Source organism: Candoia aspera, chromosome 1 (genome assembly GCF_035149785.1).
Source record: "Candoia aspera isolate rCanAsp1 chromosome 1, rCanAsp1.hap2, whole genome shotgun sequence".
Lineage (NCBI taxonomy): Eukaryota > Metazoa > Chordata > Lepidosauria > Squamata > Boidae > Candoia > Candoia aspera.
Genome location: NC_086153.1, coordinates 252,947,485 through 252,958,841, shown reverse-complemented (window position 1 = coordinate 252,958,841; position 11,357 = coordinate 252,947,485). Strand labels below are relative to the sequence as shown.

General features: G+C 40.9%; 1 protein-coding gene across 1 annotated transcript; it reads right to left on the bottom strand.

The window, feature by feature from the left end:
* Positions 1 to 5,806: 5,806 nt before the first annotated feature.
* Positions 5,807 to 8,812, bottom strand: C1H11orf91 (chromosome 1 C11orf91 homolog). The gene is made up of 2 exons (XM_063293078.1): positions 8,407 to 8,812; positions 5,807 to 6,033 (listed from the first exon to the last, which is right to left on the bottom strand). Exons 1-2 carry the CDS (start codon positions 8,810 to 8,812, stop codon positions 5,948 to 5,950), a joined length of 492 nt encoding a protein of 163 aa, XP_063149148.1. The 3' UTR covers positions 5,807 to 5,947.
* Positions 8,813 to 11,357: the final 2,545 nt, after the last annotated feature.

Below are 11,357 nucleotides of genomic sequence, written 5' to 3'. Positions count from 1 at the left end.
TGGAGGGGGCTTCCAACTCCTTTGAGGTTTGGACTGACCATAAGAACTTGGAAGCATTAAGCACCAGCCGTAAACTCAGCCCTAAACAACTTCGCTGGGCTGAATTCTTTAGTCGCTTTGATTTCACCCTTAAATTCATACCAGGCAAGAAAAACTTTTTGGCTGATGCTCTCTCACGCCGACCCCAGGATGCTGGCCCAGGGCCGACAATACAGGGTACAGTATGGACAGAAAAACAGCTGGGGTTCGCAGCGCTGACACGCAGTTGGGCGCGAGCGCAACAAACTCAAACTCCACCCACTCCGCCTCCCTCCCGTCCGACACGCTTGCCAATTCCATCTGACTTGAAACAACAGTTTCTTCTCCACCTCAAAACTGATACATGGTTGCAAACAAATCTTCACACTGTAACCTTCACTGACAGTTTTGCCTGGCGCAACAATCGTCTCTATGTCCCTGAAGCATTACGAAAGACGATCCTCCAACGCTGCCATGATGACAAATTAGCTGGACATTTCGGCTACCTCAAAACCCTTCACTTACTTAGATGCCAATTCTGGTGGCCATCTTTACCAAAGGACCTTAAAGGATTTATCTCTGCTTGCCCTATTTGTGCCACAACAAAGCGAAAAACTGGCAAGCCACAGGGGCTTTTGCAACCCGTGGCAACCCCATCCTTCCCATGGCAGGACATATCAATGGACTTTATTGTTGACCTCCCACCCAGTCAACGAAAAACCGTCATTTGGGTAGTCAAAGACTTTTTTTCAAAACAAGCCCATTTCATACCATGTGCCTCCATCCCAACCACACAACAGCTGGCCCGCTTATTCCTCCTTCACGTGTACCGCCTTCACGGAATCCCCTCCCGTTTGGTGAGTGACAGGGGCTCACAATTTACGTCACACTTTTGGCGGGCATTTTTGAAACTTCTTGGCACCCAACAATCACTTTCAACTGCTTGGCATCCGCAAACTGATGGATCTACTGAAGCCCTTAATTCTACCCTGGAGCAATATCTCCGTGCTTTTGTCAATTATCAGCAAGATAATTGGGTGGACTTACTACCTTTTGCAGAGGTCGCCTACAACAACTCCGTTCATCAAAGTACAGGACAGGTGCCCTTTAAGACTGTTTTCGGCCGCGAGTTCATTCCAATCCCAGAGCTCCCGCATTCGCAACCACTCCCCGCTTCTCTCACTGACTGGGCTGACAATCTCAAAGACTCCTGGTTCAATGTTCAACAAGCTTTAGCCCACTCACAAGCCTCTTATAAAAAACACGCGGATGCTAAGCGTTCCCCTCAACCTACTTTTGCTATCGGTGACAAAGTTTACTTATCCATGAAATTCCTCAAGTCCCCACAGCCCTCCAAAAAACTTGGCCCTAAATTTGTCGGTCCTTTTCCCATTGTTGCTCAAATCAACCCTGTTACCTTTAAACTTGACTTACCCCATAACCTCAAACGTTTACATCCTGTTTTCCATTGCAGTTTGTTCAAACCGTATCTGCACTCCGACCGTTGGCACCCCCAACCAGCCCCACCTCCTCTGATCATGATTGATGACCAGCAACACTTCGAAGTGACCGACATCCTCGACTCCCGTCGCCAGCGCTCTACTTTGCAATACCTCGTTCGCTGGAAACATTTCCCTCATCCTGAATGGGTTTCTGCCAATGATGTTCGTTCACCTCTCCTTGTCGCCCGTTTTCACTCTGCCTATCCTCACAAGCCAGCTCCTTAGCATTTTCTTGGGGGGGGCCGATATGTCATGCTCCACGTTTCGATCTTTTGTTAACATCGTAACGTTTCTCATGTCAAACCCTTTCTCCGTGTATATTCAATGGACTCTATGCTGGTATTTTCCATTCCTGCTCTCCTCGTTTTTTTTCCAACATTGGAATGCATGTTTGGGTTTGCACTCCTCTTCAAGGTTACTTTCCCAGATGCGTGTAATGGTTGCTAGCACCTGGGAGGGGGTGGTGGCTGACATGCTATCGGGGCGGGACTGGATTGAACGCAAGGCTCTTAAGTTTGTATTTGGCGCGCTTTTGCTCATTCTCAGCTTTCTCTGTATTTGCATACTATTCCTTCAATAAATCAGTTATCTTTAAGCCCGAGCTTGTGAGACTGAGTATGTGGGATTAGGCAACCGTTACACACCTGAAGATTGCATCTCTTTCCCTTCCCTTGCTGCCTTAACCACACTTCTTAAGAGTAGTTTCCTTTATCTTTTGCCTCAGGTCAGAGTGTGGGACCTAGACGGAACCAAGAGGCTCTGCAATGTGATTGTTGGATATGGGTTGAGTTGCAAATTCTATACCTAGTGATGGCAATGTTTTGTGATTCAAGAGGAGGTATCTCCTAGCACTCTTGGATTATCTGGTTTCTAGACAGTAGAAGCTTCCAGTTGATCAACAGGGGAAACATTTTGCTTGTGTTTTTCTTATCAGTGCCAGAATGGCTTAGGATGCTGAAAATTCTCCAAAACACCTAGAGAGGAACCAGCTGGTCTGCCTCAGCTGCGTTTATTGTGTATGGTTCTGTGCACTACTGTACTGGATTTACAAAACACAAAGAACAGACGGGTAACAACAACAAAACCAAAATCCAACCAATGAACCATTCATTAAGGCACATGAATAATTCATTTTAGCCTATATCACTAAGTTTATTGGTACATTTACATTGTAGAAGTTTCATTAAAAAGGCAACATCTTTTTACCACTCGTCACTGTTCAGTTCATGAAAGAGTAGACTGGTGTCCTCTGTTTGTATTGGATTTCAGCACCAAGCAACCCAGGAACCAAACAACCCAGCACCAAGCAACCCAGGTTTCATGGGACAAAACAGCTTGAGGACATCAAGTTGCCTACTGCTGAATTCTTAAATAATACATATAGAGAATACAGCTGGCTTCTCTAGAGGTAGTTTTTCTTCTATTTTGTGGCTTTGTTGCATCTGAAAAAGTTATTTAAAGTCTTGCACCTTCAAAGGCACTGAATTTTGCATTTACCTGGAAGGGAACTCAGAATTACGTTAAAATGAATAGACTGTCCAACATGTTAACATTAATGCTATTCCAGAAGAAACAGCACAAGATTCAGTAGATCCCAAGTGGTTGTAAAGGGAAAAAATGCAGTTAGATCCACTGATATCTTTCTTTCAGGACAAACTTAAAAAGAGAGAGAGCACTTTTCTTTGTTGCCTCTCGAAATATATGCATTATTTGAGAATATTGGACATAATGAAGGCTGCATGTTCATTTTTCTAAAATATATTTGTGGTAGTTTTTGACTATGAAATAACCTGAACTACTTTTACAGGAGATAAAATGTCAATTTATTACCTTTACAGTCAAATATATATCCTCCTGTGACATTTCTTCTATTAACAGAATTAATGTTGACTTAATATATTATAATATTCAAAACACATAATAGTAATTTTAAAAGCATGTTTTTTTTTAAAGTAGGAGTGTGGACAGAAGAACAATCCAATTAGCAAAGCCCATCCATTTTTCTGGCAACAAACTGAATTCAAAGACTTCTTTGTCTCCAAAAAGTTTTCAAATCTGATTGTTCCCATCACCAAGGAGCCAAAATAGTGTTAGATTTCTGAAGCAGAAGAATTTATTGCATTCCATGGAGGGAAGGCATGAATATCACTATAGGCATACTATGCCTGAAGGTATTAATCTCAGTGTCTGTTACCGTGATAGCTTTGGATACAACTTAAAAAAGAAGAATAGCAATTATCAGGCATCCCGAAATGAAGCAAGTAGGTTCCAGACATTTTTTAAAATGTTATCCTTAATCTTCCATAAATGCCTTTCCTTCAGTTACAGTACAGAGTGATGGGTTGTTTCAGAAAATTGTGTTTCAGGATGTGGCTCAATTGTCCCTGAGATACCGACTGGTAGGAGCGTAGGAAGAGAATGGATATTTCTCTTCTCCTTCCTGAGCAGTTATGTATAATTCTCTTAAAATTAGGGACTGAGTGAAAGGCCATGAGGAATTATCATAACAGCTATTAAACTATTAAGCAGTAGAACAGCCTTTCTCCTGGAGTCATGAGTGCTCCATCGTTGGAAGTTTTCAGCTAGAGATTTGACAACCATTTGCCTGGGATGGTCTGAGGATCCTTGTCCTGGTTGTATGGGACAGAAGGAATTGCCTTGAGGAACAGGAGGAAGAGCTGCTACCAAGGCAACGGTCACATGAAAGGGGCCTGAGTCCAGGGCAAGAATTAATGTGAGTAAATGTCTCAGACAAGCCCCTCCCTAGTTCTCATGAAGATAAAGGGACAGAGGGGGAAGAGCATTCAGACTTGCAAGATTCTGTTACAATAGCTTTACAATAAAAATAATACTGACATACATGGTATTGGTTTCCTAGTTTGATCTATCTTAAAGGTCTGATACCTGGACAGAGTGTTTATTTATTTATTATTTATTATTCAAATTTAATTACCACCCATCTCCCCCAAAAGAGGGACTCTGGGCAGTTTACAATAAAATCCAACTATAATCCTAGATGTTAAAATCTCATAAAACCAAACACATAACAGTTATTATAAAATGCAATAAATACATATAAATACATGTTGGATTAGAAGACCTCCAAGGTCCCTTCGAATCCTATGATTCTATGATTCATTGGGGGTTTTTCATCTGGGCTCAAACAGATTAGTCCCAGTTTAGGTTCTGCATGTGTCCTCAGGGCCAAGGCATTTGGCTACATGAGGTAAAGCACAAAAAAGTATCAATTTCTATTCCAGTATCAAAGAAACTCAATAGAATCTGCAAGTCTACCCAATCAGAACTGGGATGGTAATATTTTATCACAAGCCAGTTTGGTGTAGTGGTTAAGGTATCAGGCAGGAAACTGGGAGACCATGAATTCTAGTCCTGTCTTAGGCACGAATCCAGCTGGGTAACTGTGGGCCAGTCACTGTCTCTGAGCCCTAGGAAGGAGGCAATGGCAAACCACTCCCAAAAGCCTTGCCAAGAAAACTGCAGGGACTAGTCCAGGCAGTTACCAGGAGTCAACGCTAACTTGAAGGCACACACAAAATAAACATAAAACCCCCAGCCTTTATTACACATAATAGCAATAGTTTAACTTTTGGGATGAAGGCAGTCCCTGAAGTGCCCAACAATTAGCCTGACTTTGTCAAAGGCAGCTGCTAGAATTCTAAATGTGATTTCAAAATTGGATACTTATTGTGCTGAACTTCCTCCATGATCTAGTGATTCTGAATGAAAAGTATGGTTCAGAGGAGCTGATGATGTAACTGTGAAGCCACTGCTTCCAATGGTTTGGCAGGCAGTAAGTGGCCAATGAAAAATATACCATAGTATGTCAAATAGTTGTGCCAAATGAATCCTAAATTCAGTGGCTGAGTAGGAAGGTTTTTCTTTTTTTAAGATAGTTTAAACTTCCAAAGGTACAAGTTTTGTTGCATACTGCCATCTTGTGGGACAAAATCATTTTTTAAAAATGATAATTCTCTACAAGCTTTATTATTTTTCAGAACTGCACAATACATTTGCAGCTCTTCCAATAAAGCAGAAAATTGGAGGAGGATTTACAATTTTCTGTGGAAGAAGGAGAAATATGGCATGGGAATATGTGAAGAACTCCAAGGCAATTTTCTCTGTAATGGAATTGATATCTGATCCATGCCCAGGGCCAGGCCAACACAGATGATACAGGGAAGGAGGTCTAGACTAGGCATCAAGATGAACACTGGAGAAAAGATGCTGGGGATTTCCAGTTCAGGATTAACCATCTCCAAGAAATGTGGATGAAAATACTTTTATTGTCAAAATGAGAATATTGTAGAAACAGTCCATGAGGGGTCAATCGGCAGGCTATGGGCCCCGTGTCTCTCCCTATAGCTTTGCCACACCACCAAATTTCCCAGCTGAGACGTAAATAACTCTCATGATGCAGGTGAATGTTTCTTCAGGGTCAGTCCTGTCATTACATCTTGTGTCTTTTCATCTTTTAGTGCCTTCAGAAGCTTATCTGAAAAGTGTGGAATTTAACATTAGCAACCTACAGATACTAATGCAAAGGCATGTGATTCTCTAGTAATAGCAAACAGCAAGTCACAACTGCACTGGAAATGATTTTGGAAAAAGTGAGCTTATTAAAAAAATTAATGTTTGGAAAAGTGGCTTTATGAATAGTCTGCTGTTGTACCTTGCAACACAAGAATTGTGACAGAGCAGATTCTAGACCTCTCATATCTTTGTCTGGGGTTGTTGTTGTTGTTGGTGGCTGTATTGTTCTAGAGCTCATTTTCCCAGTGATGGTGTGATGCTTTTGCATGATACATCAAAATTACATAGTATTTTTTCCCCAAGGTATCCTTATGACTGCTGATGTTTGCTGGAGCTTTTTGCAGTTCACAAATTTCCAGGATGAGTGATTATATCCCACTTCCTTTACTACAGATGGAACAGGATTGACTTTAGGAATATGTCTTAACAGCTTAAATCTCCCAAAGGATCAGTAAGTACAAAAAATAAATTTTCTAACTTCTCTCCACAATTCTGGCAGAAATACATATTTACAGCTGCCCACTCAGTATGCAATCTTCTATTGATACAAATAATTCCTCTCTTTCAAGTAATCTGCCTTCAATCACCTTGATGAAGATTTACTTTGCAATATGTTATTTTATTTTTTATCCATCAGTTTAGGCATTGGTATTTTATATCAGCTGTACATCAAAATGATTGGTTCAAATTTCTTAGAGTAAGCCTGTTATCTATTTGCATTAAAAATAATCAAAATAGCCTGCCCCTGCATGATGCTCGCCAGGTGTGTTGGACTATAAACTCCACTTTGCTCTGCCAGGACAAATGGGAGTAGCATTGCAAGAGTTCTGGAATACATCAGGTTAGAGAAGGCTGATTAAGAAGATCACAAAGATTAGAAGTTATTTTAGAAATACTTTCCCACCATAGTAACATAACTTTTATGAAAAAGTAAATCACTTTAAAAACACATCTTCCTTCCCCGGTTTCAAAGTGCATAGGTGTGGATTCTAAGCAAGCTATGTTTATGAATTGGTCAAGATCCAGCAAAAGATCTTGTTAATGGAAAGGGGATTTTTTTTCCTGATGTCTATTTCCCATGGTCTGTAAGATTGCAAAAGACTGCAGAGGGAAAGAGAAATAATGAAAATTGCCTCCCCCTTTACACTTGGACTACCCATGAGTAGAACTTACTTTAAAGATGTTCCCACTGATGGGTGCATATTTGCGATTGAATAAATGATTTCTTAGTCAAAACATTCAGATGTTGTATTGGAAAGTTTGCCAAACCTTTAACTATATCCATAGACATTGGCAGTGTATTGCATTTATCTTAAACAAATGGTTCTTCAAATCCAGCTGTGGTCACAGCTTCAAGCATCTCTTTATTGATTGATTATATAATATTAGACAGGAGGGAAAAATGGAAACATTCAGTCTGGATATTCATTTATAAATCCATAGGCATGAGGATGAAAAAAGATGAGATGTTATTTGTAAATCCTCAAAGATTCAAATATGCTTGGATATTGGAGACACTTGAATGGTATTTCTAATCTGCAAAGCTCATTAATGTGTAAATATCTTCAGGGTAGAATGACTCTAGATTTTGGGCCTTGGATCAGTTGCTGAAAGGACTCCAGACAACTGTTCTGTGTTTTCAAAATCTGTAGACTAGTAGTAGAAATTAGCTATCGTTCTAACCCTTCACTATCTTATTACTGAGCTTTAGTCTCCTGTTATTTTGGGATAAACTTTGGGGTAAACTTGGTGTTCTGTGACAACTATGAATGACAGGACAGAACTGGGGAAATAATGGCCAGGAGAATATGTGTGTGTGGGTCACCCTCCCCTCCACCTCAAGACTAATTTGGGATTACAACTGGGCACATTTGGGGCTGGCAGATTGACACCATCTTTTTAATGGAAACAATTCATGGAATTCATAAAACTGTTATGTGAAAGTACTGGTATTGGAACTTCAGGTTTCTTTAATAAAAATGTTGGAAATTTATGTAGGGGAGAAAATATAGATAATTGCTTCTCCTCTTTAATTGGTATTGCTTTTGAACAAGAAGTGTTTCTTATCTGTGCAAAAAAAAAGGTCACAAATGTAATCTGGTAATCTTGTTGGGAAGATTTTCTGGTACTTACAGGAGAAATATAGAAGTTTTCAAGCCAAAGTATTAGGTTCAGGAAAGAGATGCTAAATAGAAAATTGACTTATTGGACCCTTTGGAAGACAAGGGTCTTCTATTCTGGTAGTTTAATGGGCCTGAATTGCACCTTTCCATACTTTGAGGTAGCAAAGGTGTTAACAAGCAAGAGTTTGAGGACCCAGACTTCAGTTACTCACACTGCTGTGGGTCCGAGCCATCCCCTGTGAGTGCCAACAGTTCCAGCTCCTTCAGACGGATGCCAAGCTCACAGATTTCCCCATCTGGCTGTTGTTGCTGGTGTGCCTCAGTGCTCTCTGAAGCAGGACAGAAGAAGCGCAAGGGCTCATAGGGAATGGGAGCCAGGCCAGCTGGCCAGGGAGGGGGGCAGCAACGCTCGCTTGTGAGTGGCAGGAGCCCGAGCCCAGGGGGAGGGCGTTGAGGCCCGGCTGGTGCTGCTTCCCCTCCTCGCAATGGCACGAAAAGCTTCCGCCAGAGGGCACAATCAGCTAGGTTAGTGCTTTGGGTAGTTCGGTCATAGAGGGAGGGGAAGAATACAGGGGGTGGTGGCTGAGGGGGCGGAGGGGGCTGTTGCTGGTAGCTCATGGAGCTGCTTCTGATGGCTCAGCAACTACACTGCTGCTGCCATGGAAATCCCAGAATCTAGAAGGCGTCATGGAGTTTTAGTGTTCTAGAGCAGTGCTTCTCAACCTCAACAACTTTAAGAGGTGTGGACTTCAACTCCCAGAATTCCTTTGCTCCAGTTTTGCCTTGGTGGCAGGCATATTTTGTATTTCTGCAGGCTTTAATTTCACAGCAGCCTTGAACAATTAAGTTTTAAACTAGAAGATGGGATATATTCACTTTTAATAAAATAGACAAAGCTGATTTGTTATAGTCATTAACTGTATCTGCATCCACATCACCTTCTCTGTTGGACCATTCTCAGATTCTATGCTTCTCTGGAAGCACTAAGGAACAGAATCTAGGATGGAACTGGAGTCCCTGGCTATAAGGAATAGGCATAGACTACAAAGCATTGATCTCCCAGGTCTTCCCCTTTACTTTTTATCACAGTGGAGAAAACTGAAACACACCTTTTGGACAGTGGTTAATTACAAAGGAGGAGGTCCAAGCTCACTGTTAATATGTTTTCTACTACAGATTAAGGTTACTATGGTAACTAATCATTTTGGCCGGGTGAAGAGGTTGAATTTAATTGTCCCCTTTTCACGTGTTAATGGTTGCATTGCCTAAGGGAGGAACTTGTCTGAACTTGTTTTAGTTTCAGTTTCCCTTCTGTGTAGGCTTGCAGAGAATATGCAGCTGAGAGAAATCTCTCCTCTCAGCAAACAGCCTTTAAATATGTTTGCTTTCTGTAAATAAAATTATTTTTATAGAAATGCCTGGTGTGTGACTTTTCTGATCTCTCCTGGGCCAAAGGCTTTCTAGCAGTCTGCCAACACTCACAACCTTGTCTTTTTCCAACTCTTTTAGCAGTGGATTTCAGGACAGTATGTGAGAAAAGCATGTTGTTGTGGCTAAAATTATGGGATTAAAATAATTATTGGATTATAAATTATGGGGATTATGGTGTTCTTTTAGCCCATACTTTTCTTCCATTTTAAATTTTTTTTTAGTATTAGACTAAAACCTGTACTCTGCCCCATTCTTTACTGAGAAGGTAGAATGTGTTAGTGTGCAAAGCGTGTAGAAATATACATCACTGCACACAAGAAGTCCATGAAATATATAAACCATCTTTTTAAGAACTCTCCATCTACCATAGTCACTAATGCTAGTTTTGATAGCATTCTCATGAGCAAATTTTATTGCAGAAAAAAGTACTTTTAGAGGATACAGGTTTGGGATGGTACAGAGTAACTTGCAGAACTAATTTTCATCCAGCAGAGGGAATCAAACACTTACAGTCTGGCCATGTGAATGTATGTATTTATATCTGGGCTTGCTCGTTGTATTTAATATGCTACCTATTTTCTCCCATTAGTACATAATCTCCGTTGTAGGGAAAATATGGGCATAACATGCCTGAAGAATATCCAATATTTTTTCTCATATTGATTTTTGGGGAAAAATATATGTGATGTAGGGCAGTAACCTTTAAATCAGGAAATTAAGTAACAAACAGCTTTCACCGGTTAATCATTGTTTTACTTGATTTAAGAAACTAAGCGTAATTGTTGGTGGGAAGTGAGGCAGTTAGGTTATTTTGATACTGAAGTGCTACTGGAATTTTAAAAATATGTTGTTTGGGGAATTGTGTGGTGGTGGGTTAAATGGGAGATTGTTAACCGCTTAGGCTTTCACATAGTTTGCTGTAGATCTTGCAGGCACTGCATAGTTATGCTGTGGAATTCACTTCAGGGAAATTCATGGAGGATAAAGCTATTAATCACTATGGTCATGGTGGTTTTACACCACCTCTATTTTCAGAGACATATTTATTTACCAGAAGAGGGAAGTTACCTTCGTTATTCTGCTAGTAGACTTCCCATTGTCTGGCAAGAATCAGCTAGGATTCTTCAGAAAATAACAAAATTGGTGGGATTGTAACATCTTTATTTATTGGCCACTGACTCCCAATGACTGTGGGCAGCTTACAATTAAAAATAATTTAAAAAACAAAGCACAAAAAGAACCATTAACGGGCCCTGAAACAACATATAAACAAAGAAAACCCATCCGGCAGCAGCTCAGCCTTTACTCTACCCCAGAGCCTGGGAGAATAGCTGGGTCTTTACTAGCTTCCTGAACATCATCAGGATTGGAGCAACCCAGATCTCTGGAGGGATATCATTCCAGAGGTTAGGTGCTGTGACAGAGAAGGCACACTTCCTGTGTCTCATAAGGTGACACTGCTTAATCGATGGGACTTGGAGAATGCCCACTCTGGGCATGACACTGGACAAGCAGAAACAACCAGAGACAGGTAGTCCTTTAAATCACCAGGTCCTATGCCATGAACAGCTTTATAGGTAAAAACCAGCATTATGAATTGCACCCAGAAGCCGACGGGTAACTGGTGCAACTTGTGGAGCAGTGGGGTTATTCAGGCATAATGAGGCATGCCCATTGCTGGGCTGTATCATGTACAGCATATTACAGTAATCCATTTGTGAGATGCTGAGGG

Excerpts from the sequence above, each read along its gene's own strand:
- C1H11orf91 (XM_063293078.1), bottom strand. The coding sequence starts at position 8,812 with ATGAGCTACCAGCAACAGCCCCCTCCGCCCCCTCAGCCACCACCCCCT. Across the intron at positions 6,034-8,406 it reads TGGCTCGGACCCACAGCAGT|ATAAGCTTCTGAAGGCACTA; the intron begins GTGAGTAACTGA and ends CACACTTTTCAG.